Source organism: Ornithodoros turicata, chromosome 4, assembly GCF_037126465.1.
Source record: "Ornithodoros turicata isolate Travis chromosome 4, ASM3712646v1, whole genome shotgun sequence".
NCBI lineage: Eukaryota > Metazoa > Arthropoda > Arachnida > Ixodida > Argasidae > Ornithodoros > Ornithodoros turicata.
Window position 1 is genome coordinate 43690454 of NC_088204.1, and position 21627 is coordinate 43712080.

Below are 21627 nucleotides of genomic sequence, written 5' to 3' on the forward strand. Positions count from 1 at the left end.
TCTCAACAAAGGACTATCGGGCGAAATGCTTAAAAGCCTCCTGACAGAAGCCATAACAACAATAACGGATTGCGGTCTAGAGGTTGTAGCAGTAGTATGCGACGGCTTGTCGTCAAATGTAATGATGGGACGCCTCCTGGGGTGTCGAATACATGTCGACAGCACAGAGGACTTCAAGACGCATTTCCCACACCCCTGTGACAAGAAGAAGAGAGTCCATCTAATCTTCGATGCGGCCCATGACCTCAAGCTGCTTCAAAATCTAGTGGGAGACCACAAAGTGCTGCACAGTAGCTACTATGGGGTGAGATTTAACAATATCTGTATATCTGTACAATGCAGCACACAAGTTGAACAAATTTTCTCTATTCCCAGACCATCAGGTGGGATTTCATTGAAAAGCTACAGAAGTCCCAAGAGGCCGAAGGACTTCGAGCCGCCAACAAGCTAGCTAGAGCACATGTTGAGTTCCGCCGCCAAATTATGAAGGTTAGACTGGCTGCTCAGAGCTTCAGCTCGTCAGTGAGCAAAGCGCTCGACTTCTGCAGACTGCTCGGAATTGCAGATTTTGAGGGCAGCGAGGGCACTGTGAGGTTCATCACAGATGTGGATCAATAAGGAACTTCCACCCTTTCTGATAGCTACTGTCCTGACATCCTTTCCTTTTTTTTCTAGGTCATTCGACATACTAAATTCACATAGCCCCGTAGCAACTGGGTTCAAGGCACCGTTGCGGAGCTCCTCCATAACACAACAGAAGGAAAAGATGACCAAGCTATCCTCAAGGTTAATGACGCTACACTTATCCTCTGGCGTGTCGGTCACCCAGCACGGTCGTCGCATGTCCGTGATAAGCCTTGCCTTTACACTAAAGAGCATAGCAGAACTTGCGGAGGAACTCTTCCGGTACGCCGCGTGCAAGTAAGTGAAAAAAAAAAAGCATGAGGACATGGCAAGAGGAGAAATATCTTTCCTACAGGTACATCACAACGTATCAGCTGAGTCAAGACCACCTCGAAGTTTTCTTCAGCTGTATACGACAAAGGGGAGGCTGGAACAACAACCTCTCCGCGTCACAGTTTAGGTACGCCCACCGAAAATTGCTGCTGCATGCTGATGTTCAAGCTCCCAGTACAGCCAACATATCTCCCAGCCGGGAGGGCATTGTGACCTTGTCTCACCAGGGTAGACCACGGCAGCAGGCATCAGAAGAAGATTCACAGAGCAGCTCTACTGAGGAAACCCAGGCAGAAACCAACCTTAGCACATTCCTTGATGCTATTGATCACGACTACGGTGTCCCGTTGGGTCTAAGCAGATTCAGCGAGGACGTTGTAGCGCACATTGGGGTTTTGTCGTCAGTATAGTGTCAGCAAAACTCACATGTGAGGGGTGCCTTGATACCCTGACACGTCAAGCCTTCTGATCATCCTTAGGGACAATGGTGGTCTGTTGAAGCCACCTTCCTTTGTACAACGGCTGGTTTGTTGTGCTGAAAAAATATTCCGGCTTGAGCAGTCCAAGGGCAGAGAGCTCACAGTAACCAACATTGTCCTGAAATCATTCAACTATTTCATTGGTAAACATGGTGAAAAGTTGCCGAGGTGTAAGCACTATGCTGATGAGCCCAGCCATATTATCTCTCTTGCAAAGGTAACACTACAGAGATACACAAACATCAGGCTGAGGGAACATGCAGGCAGGGCTACTGTGGTAAATCGTGGTGTTCAAGTAAGGCAAATGCTCACGAAACAGATTTTGTTTCGTAACCAGTAGGTGTCCTGTGCAACTATGAAGGACATTTGGCAATTTCCGCACATTCTTGTAAATATTCTATGCGTACTCTATATTTTATTCTGTGCTTCTAAATATTCTATGTTTTAGTATTTCCATGTTGATACAATGTTTTAAGTGCCTCACTAGTTACATTGTGAGGCAGTTCTCTGCTTGTACGAGTGGTTACATTACTATATTTATGTATACAGGGTGTTTGCTCTAACGTGTACAGAAATTTTGTTTAAAGCGAGCGATAAAAGTGAAACGAGCGCTACTTTTCAACTACTTGACTAAGAAACAAGTGCTACTAATGAAGCAGTACCTGCTTCTTAGTCAAGTAGCAGAAAAGTGCCGCTTGCCTTTCTTTTATCGCTCGCTTTAAATATAATTTCTCGACACGTTAGAGCAAACACCCTGTACATCGAATTTGTATTTATGCTGTTTCTATTGATACACAGGCTCTGAGTCCCTTCCTTTGTATTTTGATACTCTTCTGGTATTCCCTAAATTTTGTATCGTGCTATGTATTACATAGCTTATCTGCAGTGCATGTGGGTACATGTGCAATATAATAGAGAAATCTTGGGCACCTTTATCCAGTTCCCGTCTTGCACAGTGTGGTTTCCTCGACATCACGCCAACTGGAGATTACGCCTCAGTCTACAATGACGATCCACATTCCAGCTGCAGCATCGTAACATGATCTGTGGCCACGGCGGGAAACAAGCACGGCATGTTGCGTCCATTCTCTGTATTCAAGCTCTCAGTGCCCTGTAGTACCCACGTGAGATAATTGAATTTTTCGAACCTCGACATGGGCGATTCCTCCTTCACGCCCGCCGTACATAGCAACGTTCGCGGCGCCCGTATCCCTCAAAAATATGATCCACAGCATTTCTCGATGCGATATCAGTCTCGTAATCGCAGAGCAACGTTTCCGTGAACACTAAAAAGTACTCTGTTTGCCTTAAAACTTGCCCAGATCGACCCACACTTGTGATTCTTACAACATCGCTGCGGATTCCGGGCAGCGGCTGCTCTCATGTCACGTGACATCCCAGTGTGGCCCACAAACTGCAAAGCGCCGCCGTATTTAGGCGGGGAAAACTCGTTGGATAACATTGTCCATGCCAAAAAAGTTTGGCGGAGCACGGGTGGTATCAGGAGGAGCCCATTCTCCCCGAGAACGACCACGGGCGTCGCTCCGAGTGGCCGCTCGTGATTGGATGTGACGTCACACTGACGTCGAATGCAGGATCACTGCCTGGATGGGATGGCTGGATGCCGTGTGTTGCGCCTTGTATGAATAGTATGTGCTGCTTCAATCGTGTTACCTCGAAGCGTCTGAAAATCCATTCACAGATACCGTGTATTATTGGTCTCTTTTACCGCTCTGACCGGCAGAATTTGCCATTGAAAGGAAAGAATGGTGATGTACTGCACAGTACCGGGCTGCAGCAGCTACGGTGGTCAGGAAGGGCTCTCTTTTCATTTATATCCGAAAGACCCGAAACTCCGGAAGGCTTGGGCTGCAAAACTACGCATGGGCAAGGCAGTTTCGGATACTTTTCGGGTATGCAGCAAGCATTTTGAGCAAGAGGATTTCGTGTACCCGGTCGGAAGCTCGATGTTTGGTAAGCGCTGCATTTCGGAGTCCGGGGAGGAACGCCGCGCTGCTCGTACGTTTGAGTTCATTAAGCTGGAAGGTTTCTTCTTATCAACCATTGCACAAACCGCCAGTTTCTTGTTATTAATAATATATTTTACTTGTGGTACACATTTCGCGCTGTGCTCTTGCGAGCGCGGTGTGCTGCTCCGGACTCCATTCTCTTGCATTACTTATTGCCCTTCGTCGTGAAGTCATCGATGTATGTTCGCACGTTTTAAGGTTGGAAAAGAAGAACACTAGAATCGGGTGCTATTCCAAGCCGCAACCTTCCAAAGCGTCCACTGGACAGACCAAAAAGTGGAAGTGGACAACAAAGGGCAGAGAGATCCAGGAAAAGTAAGGCGGTCCCCTTTTGCATGTTTGTCCTCGTTTGTACAGTTCCGCACTCCACGATGTCGCCTAAGGCAATCACATGCAACGTATTTGACATTGAAGCAGCGTCTCAGCACAGTGTCCAGTCTATCCAAGATTATGAAGACACGTTATAAATCTTTTAGAAGCAAAGAGCCAAGAGAAGGACGAAATGGTGCAAAGGCTTCTTGTCGCCCATGATTTGGTCCAAGATGGAACAGACGGAGAAAAAGCCGACACCACATGCAGTAGTGAACAGGGCAGCGGTAAGTCTGACTTAAATGCACCTAGTCTTGAGTAAGAGTTGTGTGATTTTTGTTGAGAATCTTTATTTCTTCTCCTGACCAGGTTCCAGCCCCCTTCGAGAGCATGAAACAGATGAATCAACTGTGTGTGAAAACTCTACAGGTAAAAGGATATATTACAAAGAGCTTGGAGTCTACATGTTTGATCGTGGATGCTCCATGTGTCATTGCAACAGATATAGCGATGTCCACGTAAGCAAAACAAGCGTGGAGTGATCCACACTTGCACGCATTGTGTTATACTCCACACCTGGAATCCTTGTTGATCTGCAAAATAACAGATTATGCAACGTATTACTAAAGCAATCAGTAAAGTGTGGCACAGCATGTGCACATTAGTGTGGCAGTCATATAGTCTGTCATTGGTGCTATGCTGCTTATATGAAAGCTACCCAATGATGGTGGTTTTTATTTCAGTGTTGACAATGGCAGAAACCTTGCCATGTGCAATTGCAAGCAACGACTCTCGTCCTGAGGCTTTTCCATTCAGTCATGTGGTGTTATTCAAAGACCCTGCTATTCAGTGTCCTGTTGCAACTCAGCTTGATGTAAAACTTTGCTGGAGCTAAAAATCACGCACTGTACATTTAGCCTATTTGCACACTGCTGCATTCCTGTTCTGATTAGTGACACCTCACTGTTCTAACAAAAGTGGTATACCATCCAATCTCTGTTTTACAGTCAACGAAGCTAGCCGGTGCCTTGCGGACATTGGCATTCAAGTAGAGCCCATCTTCATTTCCCTCAGTTCTCGCCAGCAGATGGTCTCCATTGCAAAAGTGAAAGATGAAAAAGACCTTTTGGCATTGACAGGAGTGTTTAGCTTTAGGCTTTTTTACAATCTGTCAGATATGCTTACAGATGTGCGCCTCAAACAGTCAACCAGAGGCTTCTGTCTGAGCAACGAGGATGCAACTCTGCTTACCTTCATGAGGCTGTATCAGGATATATCATTTTCTGTGCTTGGAGTACTATTCGATGTGCATCGCACAACAGCAGCCAATATATGCAAGGAGTGCATTGACATTCTGGCAGTAGTACTTGGAAAGGCTGTTTTTTGGCCTAGTAGGAATGCAGTCAAGAACTGCATGACTAAGTACTTTGCAAAGTATCCTAACACGCGAGCTGTACTGGACTGCACTGAAATCAAAATCGAAAGACCGTCTGATTTGCAATCACGGATTTTAACTTATAGCCATTACAAGCAGACATATACTGCAAAGGTTCTCGTTTGTGAAACCCCAGGAGGGCTCATCAGCTATGTAAGCGAAGCATATGGAGGGAGGACGTCAGACACTCATATTGTCAAATATAGTAAGGTCCTCGACAAGTGCGAGCGAAATGATGCTGTCATGGTTGACAAGGGGTTCCTGATTGAATCATTTTGCAACGAAAAAGGAATTGAAATGATACGGCCACCATTCTTGAAAAGTCAGAACCAGCTTACACAACAGGAGGGAAGGAAAAATCAATCAATTGCACAGGCTCGAGTACATGTCGAAAGGGCCATCCACAGGATGAAACTTTTCAAGATACTCCAGAATAGAATACCGCTGGAGCTCTTCCCATGCATTGATGCTATAATCACCATCACTGCAGGCATTGCAAACTTATCAAAGCCACTGTTCAGTGTAGACAAGTTTCTGGATAAGAGCACCACACAAGAAAACATCTAGAAGCATGTACCCCCTCTGGCGCTAACAAGTTTTTAATGCGTGCTAGTTCTGTGTTTTCTGATTAGTTTGACTAGTCTGCTAGTGTTCGGCATAACAAATTTTAGATGTTTTTATTGAACTGACATAGCTTGCTCTTTATTGCACTTGTTTACTGTTTTAAGGGTTCATGACAATAAACTCTTAAAAAGGTGTAGCATTTGGCACTCTGTTTTCTTTCTGTCGGAATTAAACAATGTCCCGCATCGTGGGCAGAACGTAGCTTTTGAAGAAAAATGCGCCCCTCTCCAAAAATAACTTGAAAAAGTCTGTGTCAAAGTCCACCGTGACAACCAGCATCCGCTGTGCACTCTCGTAAACAAAGAGGTGAGCTTCTTTGAGCTCAGACACACCCATTTGTACTTGTGTCTGCCCATAATAATGGCTTGTCTTTTTTAGTTTGTAGTCATTATCCTCTTTCTTCAATTCACTTTTCATGAACTGTTCAATGTTCTGAGGGCACTTCACTTCTAGAACCACACTTCCACAGCAGTCGCACTGCACAATGGCATCAGGTGTCGCACCAATGAATGGCAGGTCTGCTTTCACCATCAGCCCACATTCCCGTATCTTAAAATTCTTTTGGCCTTCTCGGAGGACTGCATATGCAGCTTTGGCCTCACCCTCCATTCTGAGTCCCTCCTTCATCGCTTTAGTACACTTTTCGCTAGAATGCAAGAGGGCCTTCAGCAGAGGGCGCACGTCATGTGGCCCCATCTGCGTTTGCAAAGACTTCACCCTAGTGTGCACACGGTAGGCAACGGAGGCAGTGACCATACCCACTCTGTGCATCTTCCATTCACTGCATGTGCTCTGCCCTCTGGTGACAGATTCGATGTGTTGGACATCTTGCAATGAGTAGCTCTCCACGAGAGCATCGTAGAGCTCGTTGTTGGTCTTGTCTGGGTGGAGCTGTAGCAACTGCCTCAGCACGCCCTGCAGGCTGAGTGGAGCACTTCCAGAGGAACTCTCACCTGCCTCGTCGGAAGTGGCTGTCAGTGTACCTTGAACGATGCCACAGCATTATAGCTGACAGACACTTGTGCCGGTAAACAAAACATTAAAATGCACAACTACACCTCTGCGCAAACCAGTACCAGTCTGATCCTGGGATATCCAGAACACAGAAAAATAAACAATATTTTAATCATTAAAAAAGCAATAAACGTCCTAATGCTAAACATGCACTACAGATGTAACTTCAGAACAAGTTTAAAGTTCACTCCGTTCATACGCTTCAGCTTACACTGAGCACCTTTTATGTACTAATAAATACACGGCAAAAAAAGCTATGACTAACCTCTCCCAATGTGACCACTGTCTGTGTTAGGAGGGCTCTGGTTTGTTGCTCTTTGCTGATCTGCTTGCCGCACTGTTGCTAGGAGGTGGCATTCCTTGTGTCGCACAGCTGCAGCAGAGTCCGAGAGGCCGTTTATAAGTGCCTCAAGTGAAATTGCTGTGTCATCATGTGTGAGGCGCCTCCTTTTTGCGTGCAACACAGTGGCATTCGGGAAGTTGTCAAAATCTTGTTGCTGCAATGGAACAGCAAGGTTCCCTCTGGCAACATTCTCAACGATAAATGAGGCTGAAAACCTATTGAACGGTGCAAACCGAGGCCTCAACAAGGCCAAAGCAATATAAGATATTTACGAACTGCAAAGTGTCTTAGCTAATATCTCAGATTCCTTGGGTGTTCATGAGGCCTGTATTTGTTTCCTCCCTTATGTTATCAGAGCCTCTTGCACGCATGTTACTGTAAACATGCCACCTGCCTCAGTTTGTCTTTGTCTGCATGAACGTATGAGCAAACAAAAAGGGAGAAAAAAGTTGACAAGGAAGTGTAGTTCCTGTTGATCAAAGGGCCTTATCATACTGAGATAATGTCGGACTGGTGCATTCTTTGCAAACTGCCCTGCTTAATTGTTCATGTCATGTCACACAAGCATCTGTATACTTCAGTATCTTGTTTATCTGCATTGATCGTAACTGGAGAAAAGTCAACCTGTTTCTAAAGCAAATCAACAACAACAACAACTTTATTTTCGACCTTGGAGAGTAGGGAGTTTCATCGCCACAGGCGATACTCTACCCCATTGCTGGATGGAATGGGGGGAATAAAATGTCAAAAAGCAAATCAAATGTTAACACAGCCTCCAAATTGTTGTGAAAATAAATGTCGACAACAGCAAACTAAAACTTGATATTAAAAATTAAAACTAAATATTGCGCATAAAAATGTACATACCTGCTTTACACATGACAGCTCAACAAAACGTCTTGGGAGATACTTTTCTCTCACTGCCGTTTTTTGTTCCTTTCCCCACCTGCAGACAAATAAAAGACCAATTGTAGCTTGCAAGCACTACAGGACAAATTGTGAAGCTCACCTTTGTGGTTTGTCGGTCTGGGACAAACGATGGATATAGTCATTTGAGTGTACATACAGTAATACTGCCACCATGTGCTTGCAGATGAAGTTCCTGGAACACAGACAGGAACGTTATTCGCGTTCGCAGCCTTGCTTTGTGCAAAGAGCGCGAGTAAATGCATGAAGTAACATTTTCCAACATGATTGTTGCTCTTACCCCGCACGACACGTGCACAAGGCGTCAACGACACCGCCGTTCTTTTGTACGTCCACAGTCAAGCGATGAGGATCGCTAAAAGGCGCAGTCGTCTGCAACACAAATGCAGACAGCGTCCATCTTGTTTCGGTTTCGTCGGCTACGCTGCATTCAACGACGTGGCCGGCGTTGTAAACGTCTTCGCCTTCCTGTAAAGATCGTGCCGAATCATTCGGACTCTTGCCGATAAACTTGTACACGGCGGACAGCGAAACTGGGACTGAAAGAAGAAAAAAGTCGCGGAGGAAGTGCATATCAGTTGCGCTTCATGTTCGCGCGCTGAAAGTTTCATGCAGTGTAACGAGAAGAGCGTCATAAACTTTTATTGTGCTACGGCACATAACATCCCTTACCTTGGACTTGATAGTCTTCGTCCTCCATTTGTGTGCGGGCAAAACTGAAGAATTTCACAGGTAGCACCGACGTAACAACTGCGAGAAAGCAGGGTCCGAAACGCGAAACGACCATGTGATCCTGCATACTACGTCACGCGCGTAGTTCCCTCCGCTACAACCAGGGGGCGACTCCCAAACTTCTCGTCGCTAATAGGTGGTGCGCGAACTCCGTTCTCTAGAATCCTACTATATTATCTCTATGGCTAGACATGCCGCAAAATTAGGGTCCGAGTAAAAGAGACAAATATTGTGCGACATATGGCAGAGCGAAGCTCCACTTTGTTCTTTGGTCATTCATTTGTGTATCTCACAACTTTTTCACGTCAGTTGCTGTGCTATAAGGCCGCATCGTGATGCTCAACTGGTCATTGACAAATATACTAAATGCAAGGAATGAGTTCTAAGTTTGAAACAACGGATTTGAGTGGCACGTCGGGTGGATTGCCGTGAAAGCGCTCTCTCAAATACGTGATCGGCGGGACGATACAGCAAGAAGGACGAAAACTTTACGGCAAGTTGCCTCTTTCACAGTAACATGGTTGTCGTGGCAGATTACCACATAGAATTAGTTTCCATTTTGTCTTCTCCTTCGACTTTCTGTGCGGGCAGCTTCACATCGCTCTTTTCGAACGGTGTAACTAGCACAGCACTGCTACACGCTGCTGGCTGGCACCATGGCATTATGCCGCGTTTCCCCTCGAGGGGCCGCTGCCGTCGATAGAAAACTCTAGCGCACGGTGCCCATAAGTAGGCTTCCGACTTTTCGGATTTATCCGATAGACCCCGATAAACTCCCTCCGATGTTTTTTGCAAAACATCGGATTTATCCGATAAATTCCGTTTCTTTTAACGCCCACGGGGCGGCAAAAAGGTTTTTCCCGTTTCCTTATTCCTTTGTCCCCCTTCTGCCACACCTAGTTTTCGACTTCAAACTGATTCACAACTAAAACAAAAGAGAAGGTCAGAAGTGGTGGCCTCCTTCGGTGTCGCTGGACGCATGAACGGCCCAAAAGGAGGATATCACACACATTTGACCCATCTGTTCTATGTATCCTCGACCCTAGTGACTACATGACTCCGGGTGCTGGGCTAGTTTGGCACAGAACAGTTCTGTGTTCGTCACAGCTGCTACTCATTTTGAGTCTGGGCACCATTCACAATTTGTACAAACACGCTCGTTCGTACTTCAATAGCTCTGGGTATTAAAACATCCGTGCGTTACATCGTGTGGTCCCGGTCACTTTTGCACATCTTTTCTTGAATTGTCTCTACGATGACTGTTCCGCAATACTCCGAAATCGGCGCCGTTCACTTTTCAGACTTTTTAATCCTCCGAGAAACTTCGAATTTCCGAAAAGTTGAAAACTCCGATAAACACCCTCCGAATTTTCCAAACTGAAAACTCCGAAAACTCGGAACCCTAGCTATAAGGGTGGGGGTTCTATGGGGACTTTACATGTGGAAGGAGGAACACCTCTCAGTGTGTGTGCCTGCTTCTGCCCCAATGAAGAAATGCGACACCCTGGTGTTTCGTAGACTTTTGTCCCAAGCTGTACAAATATTGAAGCAGCTTTGCAACCAGATTCTAAGAGCCTGCCAAGCAGCAGGGAGTACACCCAGCCATTCATTCATTCGGTTGAATTCATGTTTAAAGACCTTCATACCTACGTCATTTACTCATGAATGCAGCATTGTCATGTGACAACATATGACAGTTCATTAATACCTTGAACATGCATAGAGCTTTATGTCTTGGGTTGGGCATGAAACAATGAATCTTTGAGTGAGCATACCATTTTCAAAATTGCAAAACATCAAAAACAGTTTATTAACATGGCTTATGTCTTGTGCCATCTCCAACTGATAGGATAGTATTACCAGGCTTGTATCCATGAATCGGTCTTAACTATAACCAATGTTTTCATGATATCCCAAAAAAACCTTAACCTCGCTAACAATGTTCTTAGGCTGGGGCCACATGAACTCACTCAGGTATGATCCGTATGGTTTCTGGGCATTGTGCTCCATGAACATATTGGGTGGCAACACCATATTCACTTTGTTAAAAGGAGAACTATGTCTGGTGTCTTCAAGCTTGCAAAGCTCAGATGCTGTTAACGTTCTGTGTGCTGTCGTTTACCCATAATCACAGGCATGGAAGGGTGTTGGAGAAAATGGGGGAGGGTCATTATTGTAGTTACATCACTACAGCTTAACATATCACTTTCGACATCCCAAGGGCACCCCTGTAGAGGGTGTCACTGCACATGGGGGGTGTAGGGGGGTCTGGATAAATCACTGTGTGCACTACGCCCTTATCCACTCACATATCACCTCACATATACCTTCAACCCTTTCTCTTGACCCAGAAGTGGGCACTGCAGATTTCTTTTTTTTTTTGGGGGGGGGGATCCTGATGAGCTTGTCTCGTTTGCTTTTCCCCTTTACCGCATCCATAATGTACACCAGCTAGTGAAGTATAAAGTAGCTCAGGTTATGTACCAGTTATTTTACACATATTCTAGTCAACTTCAGTTAGCCATGCACAATTATACCACACCATTCTCTCATGCATGAGCACAATTCTGGTTTCTTACTTACCACACTAATTTCAGTCCTTTCTTCCTTTTGTCCTTGGGTAGTTAATTTGGAACGACATCCCTCAATGCCAGAGTTTCTCAAACTTTTCCAGTATGTGACCCCTTTGAGTAGCACCAAACCTATCATGACCCCCCACCTTTACCTTCACCCCACCTTGTGAAAATTTACTTTTTTTTCAATGGTGCAGATACATTTATATTGTAATGTAACAGGACGAGGAGGTTGAGATCTGGTGGTGAACCTATAAGTTTGTTATTGCCTTGAATGGGCAATCATTGCACTGAGATAAATTAATTCAGAGATCATTGCACTTATTTATGTTGACTACTGCCTTCAAAGTTGAACTAGAATTTTTTCATGCCCTGCACTTGTCTTTGTATCGCGGAGGTCACCCTTGGAAATGACTTTCTTAAGGGTCATTCCAGCTCAAACGTCCCGATGATGGCGCTCGACCATCTCCGATTTTCGTGAAAATAATATATGTTGTCGTCGTCCACGTGAACATAATCCGTGCGAAGTATTTCGCACGGGGGCCCGGGGTCCGCATAGAACCGTCGCCAGGGGGATTCGAACTCCCGCGAGGTCTCTAAAATCATGGTGCGTGTAAGCGGGCGCTGAGCAAAATCGGTTTTACCTATCCAAAAAATTGAAACGGGACGCTGTTTCAAAAGGGTCACACTAGCTCTGTTCACGATCTCAGTCGCGCCGAGCCGCTAATTCGCGAGCCGAGCTATCACAAAGAACGCGTAAAATCCGCCATGTTGAGCAATTTTTCCTGAATACACCGTACTTCGAAATCTTGATGTTATATTTTTTCCTTGTTGGGGCCCACCAATATGACTCACCGAAAAAGTTCGACGGCCGGACTCTGGACCGTTTGGCTACAAAAAGGCGCGAAATTCGGAAATTTGATGGAAAATTGAAAACTTTGACTTTGAAAAAAATAGCGCTAAAAGTGAACGTGGGACAACGCTGAAATTTGCACAGAAATGTAGTATAGTGTCCCGGTAATCACTAGAAAAAATATCTTCAGGGTGTGTTTTTTTTTTTGTTTAAAGCGCGCGATGCATTTTTCAATTTACCCTGTAGCAACAAGCCTGAAGTGCAGGGCGAGGCCAATACCACGGAAGGATTATACTGTTAACGTTTTATTATTTTGCTTGTTTGTCGCTTATACGATCAGTGATGGATTGGACGCTGTCAGGGCCCAGCATAGCTAGAAGACCACAAGTGTACGAAGTTGGGGTAGTTGGTATCTTGACACATTGTTGAATGCAGCAAGAAACAACACAAGGAAGAACGAAGTTGACACCACGGCTGCTTACTCACAACTGACAGAATATTTATTTCGGGACGGACAAGGAAAATCAAGCATTTACGATGAACAGGTTTGAAACACGAATAAGGTCCACTGTCCCCCCCCCCCCCCCCCGCCCTGTTAACACACATGCTTAAAGATAACCCGTCACTATCTAACAATTTCACACATGCCACGCATGGCTGACAAAGTACCGAGCAAAACCACATCAAAGATTACATCATATGCAGATATGCTATCTCTTCCAAAGACAGGTCAATGGACTTACACACAATGGACAATGGCTTACACACATATCCCCGTGCTTTATTATTAAAGATGCTTCAGCTACCTCCCTTGCTATCTTTCGTTTGAGCAGAGCTTTTACCTCTGTGTGTCCAAAAAGTGGCTTGCACCCGCATGTTCGACAGTGAACGGCAAGGTGTCCTGAGGGAGTTGAATTGGACACCGCTGCCCTATGCTCAAGCAGCCGTGTGTTGAGGCCAGTGGTCGAAACCGGAACTGAACCGTAACCGGAAACCGCAAAAAAACGTTATTTTTTGCCGAACCGAACCATAAACATTTTTTCTCTCCCCTTGAACGAACCGGAACTGAACCGAAAAAATATGATGCAGTAACCGGTTCGCCAGACAGTAAAAACGCCTATACCTTCCAACTCGACTGCCGCGCACCAGCTCCCTGCATCTCTCGGAATTTTGCTGAATTCGTGCAGCGGACAAATTAATCAACCGACAAGTTGACGACGAGGATGATGATGATGATGATGATGATGATGGTGGTGGTGGTGGTGATGATGATGATGACGATGATTCGTGGTTTATTGGCGCAGCGGTAACTACGACCATAATGCGCCAAGACGGTGATAAAATCAATTGATAATTTCAGAGAATATGATCCAGTGATTGGCTAAAATGGATGCAACCGAGAAGTGCAGCCTCAAGAATGCAGCCTCACCTCAAAAAGGTTCCCTGTACGTTTTTGTGACTCGTGGTGTGAAAAAAAAGATTTCCTACACGACAGCTACTCTTTGCATTGATGCCTTGACTGCCTCCTTTCATTCAGCGTCGCAGTGTGAAGGCGACGAAAATTTGAATGGTTCACAGTGACATCCACAAGCAAGGAAGACCTCTAGCGACCACGGGAAAGAGGTTGGTCCAGAACATGGAGGAACGAAACACAGGAGTGGCATGTCGCACTCTTTTCAACAGGGAGCAGCGTGCCTGCCTGCCTGAGCATGGGACTCTGGGATACACCTATATCTACCACGTGACCGCTTTCTTCTCTCTCTCTCTCTCTCTCTCTCTCTGTCCTTTTTTCGTTAGAAATTGGCGATAGCCTTTTGCAATGGAGAAAAATGATACGCTGTACGCAATTTCCCGGCACTTTTCGGTACAGTAAAGGATGATCTGCTGTGAACTGCATGGTTCTTTGTCCCTACGAAGTGTAGGTGCGAGGCAGTAAGATGAAGGAAGGAGCAAATCATCGCCGGAACCTGATAATAGATAGTTTTAGTACATCGTACGTAGTTTTAGTACGGCGATAGCGTTCGTAACGTATAGTGTTGGTGGTTCTGTGCACTCCGCGAAGCTCTCCTTCTGTTATGGGCGCGCGCAGAACCATCAACGCTATCCCTTACGTACGCAAAGGCGATAGCGTACGATCTACTAAAACTCTCTATTACCTCTCACATGTGGTACGCTGATTTGCACAGCACACGTAAACCGGTTCGAACCGATTAATATCGGTTCGAACCGTTATTTTGGTTGCGCTGAACCCAAACCCGAACCGAACCGATAACCTTGAACCGGAGCTTGAACCGAGCCCTAAAAAATAACGGTTCCGAGCCCTGGTTGAGGCAGCGCCCCGTTTGCCCAATATATCGCCGTTCACATGAGAGCGGTATGCTGTAAACTACTTGCTGTCGTCAACTCACAAAAGCTTCTTTTTTGTGCTGCACTTTACATTCACCTATGGGCTTAGGGTTGTTGACTCTAGAACACAAAACTTGGAGCTCCATAGGAGCAATCAAAACTACTGGAACCCCATGCCTTTTAGCCACATTTTTGAAATTGTGAGACAAGGTATGAATGTATGGCATTATTATGGGCCTGCCCCTCAACTCGCTACGCAGCCTTCTCGCCTTGCCCTTTACCTTCTGCAATACGATCTCAGCAACGTTCTGCAAAAGTGAAAGTGGGTAGCCTCCCTCCATCGACCTCTAGACTTGAGAGGCGAAGCTGCTTTGTATTTGGTGTTCACATGATTTACTCAAAGAAGACCAAAATGTCGTTGATGCAATTCCCCTTTTAACCAATTTGGTGTGACATGAATCAAAAGGTACTACTCCTTTTTTAGACCTGGGGCTGTAGGTCCAACACACGTGTGCGCTGTTCCGACTCAAATTCAGGTCCAAAAACTGGAGAGTGTCGCACACAGGCAACTCGAAAGTGAATCTGAATCCTTCCGCATGAGCCTCAAAGGTACGCAGAAAGAAGGCATCAGAAAGATCTCCAAAGTGGGTACTGGTCTTATAGAACACTAGGAAATCATCAACGCACCTAAAAATGCGCCACACACAGGTACACCCAATTGCAGTAGCAACCTTTGAGTCAAACGATGCCAAAAAAATATCGCAAACAACAGGAGAGATAGCAGAGCCAATGGGAGTGCCTCCGCTTTGTATGTACGAACCTTCTTTATGTTTAATTACAGTCGAAGAGAGGTATGCTCTGAGAAGCTCTAGAAAGACCAGACCATATAGAAGACCACTTCTGAATTGCATATGCAGGTCGCCATATCGCGTACACGGCACAACATTTCTTACTTCGATGCTGATCAGACTAGTCATTCCAGCTCAAACCTCCCTGTCGCGTGGCTCGACCATCACCGATCTGCGAGAAAAAAAGTATGTTGCTCCTATATATGGACATAAGCAGTACACGATATATTTCTGCCCAACGCCAACGGGCGTTGTCGGGAATGCTTCAAAGTTACGCATGAGGCCAAAAACTAAGCTGCGCTTTAGTGCCTCTGGAGCGAATGCTGATTCAACTGAGTGAGAAACAAAATTGGACGCTCTTGAGGAAGCCTAGCGCTCTTCGTGGACGCGTCCACTCGTCCTAACAGTGAAGGATTAAAAAGTTATGGGTTATGGGGATTAAAAAATACGCGATATTTGACTTTTTTTTTTTCGGACCAACAACGACAACAACAAAATTTTCTAGGCTGGGCTATTTTCCGGGCTCATAGACGACACAACACTCAATCCATGGGCGCTAACTTCTACGCTATAACGCCTCCACATTGCGCGTTTTCGCACCTCAAAGTTGGCCAGTTTAGCTGAAAATCTCAACTTCGGGATTTTTTTAAAAGATCTGCCATTCGTTGGTCCAACCTGATTTTTTTTTTTTTCACATAACATATAGGTACAGTCCAACATCCGGAAAATATTTTTAGTTCTTGTAATCGCGTTGTTGGTCCGAAAAAAAGTCAAATATCGCGTATTTTGCGGTTATTTCACAAACCCATAGCCTTTTAATCCTTAACTCGTAGGACGAGTGGACGCGTCCACGGAGAGCGCTAGGCTTCCTCAAGAGCGTCCAATTTTAGTTTCTCTCTCAGCTGAACCGCATTCGCTCTAGAGGCGCTAAGCGACAAACAAGCAAAAGAATAAAAAGTTAACAGTACAATCCTTTCGTGATATTGGCCTCGCCCTGCACTTCAGGCTTGTTGCTACAGCGTAAATTGAAAAATTCGTCGCGCGCTTTAAACAAAAAACACCCTGAAGATATTTTTTGTAGTGATTACCGGAACACTACATTTCTGTGAAAATTTGAGCGCTGTCCCACGTTCACTTTTAGCGCTATTTCTTGTCAAAGTTTTCAATTTTCCGTCAAATTTTCAAATTTCGCGCCTTTTTGTAGCCAAACGGTCCAGAGTTCGGCCGTCAAACTTTTTCGGTGAGTCATATTGGTGGGCCCCAACAAGGAAAAAATAGAACATTGAGATTTCTATGTACGGTGTTTTCAGGAAAAACTGCTCAACATGGCGGATTTTACGCGTTCTTTGTGATAGCTCGGCTCGCGAATTAGCGGCTCGGCGCGACTGAGGTCGTGAACAGAGCTAGTGTGACCTTTTTGAAACAGCGTCCCGTTTCAATTTTTTGGGGGTAGGTAAAACCGTTTTTGCTCAGCGCCCGCTTAGACGCACCATGGTTTTAGGCTCGGCGCAGGAGTTCGAAGCCCCCCGGCGACGGTTCTATGCGAACCCCTGGCGAAATACTTCGCACGGATTATGTACACGTGGACGACGACAACATATATTTTTTTCATGGAAATCGGAGATGGTCGACCGCCATCATCGGGACGTTCGAGCTAGCGAGAGCAGCCTCTTGGGAACAAAATAGGCCACAAAATCTCAAATTGGAACCCTGACCTTACCGAGCAGTGTTTGTTTGCTGTTGGGGCTGTACAATGTACAGCTTGGGAAAAAAGTTTACAGAACACCATAGTGTCACACTTGTCCATTGGAGTGACATCCTAGCATCGAATAAGAGCAGACACATATACTGAGAGATAGATAGTCTGATAGATAGAGAAATTTCTTATTTGATCTTTTGCTGGCAGTTGGCAGGGGACTGCTCCGATGAAGAAAAACACCAGTGCCGGTGAACTTCTGTCTCAGGCTGTACAAGTGGTGGAATTGTAGTCACACAGATTCTGAACCGCATGCCACTTCTTGAAGAATCTTTGGAAATTTTAAAATGTTATGCTTTAATTGTTGGCTCTGATCATGACCGAGATGGTGGGGGGCCCCGGAGCACACCTCTCGTTATGTCCTACAACATTGTCAGTCTGGAACGTTGCAGACCAATCATCAATGCAGGTTCACAGTAAACTTTTTTACACTTTTTTGGTGTAAACGGCTTGTCCCATGGCGCACACCCTCTTGGTGTTGCCGTTATACTCAAATGATGGGTGTTTTCTAGTACACCCTTTAGTTAAGTGTATTCCTAATAGAACACTGTTATAACGGGTGTTTAAAAACAAAAACACCTTTAAAAGGGGAGTATTCTGTTGAAAACACCTTTTATGATGGAATTATTTATTTGCAATTATTCCTTCGCAAGTAGTGTAATAGAAGCTTCCGCGGCAGCATACCGAGACCACTGGCCGAGACATACAGTTCGACGTTCTTGCTTCTATGGGAAGCAGCACCGTGTACACGGCAGACTTCCAGCCGTGGTTCCATCGTAGAACCTAAACCGGAGTGCAATGCATCACAGGCACGCCTCGTTAGCTTGGTAACACTGTGGGACCAACGTGAGTGCAGAGGCATAGAGAGACCTCGGGCACCCTCAGTAGCCTATATTGGCGTGTCGGATGGATCATATACTGAAATAAAATTTGTTGGGGAACGTTCGTTACATGTGGTGGGGCGGGAAACGTTTCTAACGGTGGCAGGAATGTGTTTTTGCAATTAACACCCACGCTTGCAACGAGTCAAAGGTATAAGCTAAATTTCTAATATCCCTCCCTGTCAGATACTGTGTTTTTAACTCAGGCTATCGTCTATAATGTGATTACTTGCTGAGCGGAGCGGTGAAACCAGCATAATTTTTCTCTCACGAAATAAAACACCATTTTTTACACCATATTCCCAATTCAAGTGGGGAGTAAAAAAGGTGTATTCGATGGTAAACACCTCATTCAACACCTCACTTTACACCTTTAACGATCGACATAGGATAAAACGTGGTGTATGTCGATATTACACGTTTAGTAATGCTCTTTTTGCACCGTTTGCGGAGTAGAAAAGGGTGTTTTTATAAGAATACACCTTTTTTGAGCAAATAAAGGTGTAAAATGATTTACTGTGTTGCCCCACCCATGACGGAACCTTATGATTTTATGGACCTTACTCCTTTGATGCTCTTCTCTGTAAGAGCACCCTTGTATTGTAAGAGCACCCTTGTATTGTAAGAGCACCTTGTTATTATATTTGTAACTGATTAGTTACAAATATAATAACACTTTAAACACGCACCTTTCAATATTTTTGCTCCTGTTGTCTTTTGGCTGCCTTCTGCATTTCTTCTCTCCATGCATGAAGATCTGAAATCAGTAATAATAAAATCTCAGTATTAACACAATTCTCATGTGTTTTATTTTGTTGTTCCCAGTTAAGCACACATCATGTTGCATGGAATGTTGCAGACACATCAGCAAGGCAGGTATCCCCACGCATGATGGAACCATGTGATTTGTGACCTATGTAAAAGCACCCAATCAGTCACAAATGTAATAACACTTTAAACCTCCACCTTTGAATCTTTGTGCTCCTTTGCCTTTAGTAGAATGACTCTTGGCCTCCTCCTGCATTTCTTCTCTCCATGTATGAAGATCTTTAATCAGTAATAATAAAATATCAGTATTAACACAATTATCATGTGTTTTATTTTGTTGTTCCCAGATACGAACACAGCATTGGAATTCTGAGTAAAAACATAAGTAGAAAATAATGGGAATGATTAAGCACAACTAAAGATAACCTTTAAATTGAGCCACTACGATATTTGTTAGATATTTACCGACTTATGTGATGACATAGAACAGGTGATACAATTAGATAGTTCGAACACGCCACCCGAACTAGTCGAAGACGATGGGAAATGACGTTCTCAGTCTGGAACACTGTGACATCCTTTGAGAATTAGTCGAGCTCGACAGTATGCGTGCACATTACGCACCAGACTGCCGTTTTGTGCAACAGCATTATTTGCTGCAACACCTCCAAAATAAGTGCATTGAGCGCGAATGGCATGTGTGTTTTATAGTGTAACACAGCGTGCCGTACCTGCCAGCGTCAGAATTGCACTCGTGCTTCTTAATTCACTGGGAAGTTGTGTACATTCATCTGGTGCTGCTGTTGCCTGGGCTGAGAGTGCAGCTTGAAAAGAGTGGACTTGTTGCATATCTGTAGTAACAAAGCGGCCCACGGAACAATTTTGTACAGAAGCCCTCATCTTTTCAACCGAACATGCAACTCGCAGGCGTTACTGAAACATTCCCTCACCTGGTGAACATCGACGGGCGCCTAGTGAAGAACTTGAACGGAATATTCAGCAAATTTGCTTCACCACTACCACAAATCGCATCCTCGAGCAAACCGCTGTCTGCTAACGTATGCGCACCCGAAGCGAGCAACGGCAAGGCGGCGGCGGCAAGCAAGAACAATACGTGACGTCACTGCTGGCGCATGCGCACCCAGGTGGAAATTTTTCCCAAGTGGAACCACTTGCAAGTTGTTTATGAAACAAAAGTCCACTTTGAAAACCACTTGCATGTGGTTCCACTTCGGAAACCACTTTAATCTCGTTCCACTTTGGAAACCACTTCAATCTCGTTCCACTTTGAAAACCACTTGAATGTGGTTCCACTTTGGTAACCACTTGAATCTAGTTCCGCTTTGGAAACCACTTTAATCTAGTTCCGCTTTGGAAACCACTTGAATGTGGTTCCGCATTGGAACCCACTTGAATATGGGTCCACTTCTGAAACCTTTTGCAGTCGGTTTCCCTATGGAACCTGGCTTGCAGGCTGCACGTGTTATAATTAAAACAACCCAGAGAACTGTGGGAATGCGACATTTATTTTGGCACAATGTTTTACTTTAAGCACATATCGCTAACCTAAGAGGAATCAAATATGGCTCACAAGTATGTGTTGGGCTAAATGATGCTACACACTGTAATGCACCATGACGAGTACTTAAGGATTAATGAAATGCAAATGACATGGAAGTTCAGTATCCTTGTGATTTTACACAGGAAAGGCGAGGATACACTTAGCCCACACAAACAATCGCTTGGCGTCTTCCCTGCAAACTGCTTCCTGTGGCGTGTGATAACACATTTATGTTATCAAAACCAACAGACAAATATTGCCAACACTTTGCTAAAAAACAGGATACTAATTAACATACCATTAACAAAAGGGCTCACAATTCTATGTGCGTGTTGGGCTATGTAATGCTACACATTTCAGTATCATTGCGATTCCTTGCTAAACACAAGCTTTTCGTGGCATGTGACAACAAATTTATATGGCTGAAACAAACAGAAAACTTTAACACTCCACGCTCTGCTTTGCAAGCTAGGCATATTAGTTTGGTTCAGTATTTTGGTCATACTATCACGAACATGAGCTTGTTATGGTTGGATGGATATTGTGCCTTTTGCATTTGGAGTAGACCTGTGGTGGCACCTGGACACAACTTTCCACAGGCTACCATGTCAACACTGGTGTACACTGCTGCAAATGCCTGGAGACCGAAGTTTGCGTCGCGCAATTATTTTTATTACAGAGTATAGCGTTGTTAATTTTTGTGCAGAGTAATTGAAGAGGTGAGTTACGGTTACCTAGCAACTCGGAACCTCCAGCCATGTTTCCTGTTAAGGAATCAAGATCATGAGATACAAGAAATGTGCGTTGAGAATTCAGGGAGAATAGCACCCTTGCTTACTGGTCAAAAAACCAATGAAGTTATCAAACAGCCGCATGGAACACTAATGTAGATCACACTCACTTTCTCCGCCACGTGGATCAACATTCCTTGAAATTTCTCGATGTTCATTGTCATTAGGTGTCGATGTCCCATGTGGTACAACCTCTGTCTGTGACTCGAGTGGTGCTGAATGTTCACTGACAAGTAGCTCATCGTGATACAGGTTGTCCGTATCGGATACCTGATCCCAGTCAAGAAAGTCATCTCGTTGTGTGCAGTCTGTGTAAAAGAAAAACCGCTGCCCAATCCTTAGTTTCACAAAAACAACAATAGCAGTTCAAGTTACCATTGTTATCTTCAGACTGCTTGCT

The 21627-nt window shown here is 44.8% G+C and overlaps 1 protein-coding gene and 1 long non-coding RNA gene across 4 annotated transcripts; one reads left to right on the forward strand and one right to left on the reverse strand.

Annotated features, from left to right (window-relative positions):
• Nucleotides 1-5030: 5030 nt before the first annotated feature.
• Nucleotides 5031-5777, forward strand: LOC135392391 (uncharacterized). Its single transcript, XM_064623106.1, has one exon. The coding sequence runs from the start codon at nucleotides 5031-5033 to the stop codon at nucleotides 5775-5777; it is 747 nt and encodes a 248-aa protein (XP_064479176.1).
• A 9829-nt stretch (nucleotides 5778-15606) lies between these two features.
• Nucleotides 15607-19936, reverse strand: LOC135393070 (uncharacterized). 3 transcript variants are annotated; one of them, XR_010422427.1, is made up of 4 exons: nucleotides 19826-19936; nucleotides 19074-19726; nucleotides 18797-19020; nucleotides 15607-15642 (listed from the first exon to the last, which is right to left on the reverse strand). It is a non-coding gene; the product is annotated as an uncharacterized LOC135393070 (long non-coding RNA). The 3 variants fall into 3 exon arrangements; XR_010422425.1 differs by having other exon boundaries at nucleotides 18797-19726; XR_010422426.1 differs by lacking the exon at nucleotides 15607-15642 and adding an exon at nucleotides 17968-18009 and having other exon boundaries at nucleotides 18797-19726.
• Between the last annotated feature and the right edge of the window lie 1691 nt (nucleotides 19937-21627).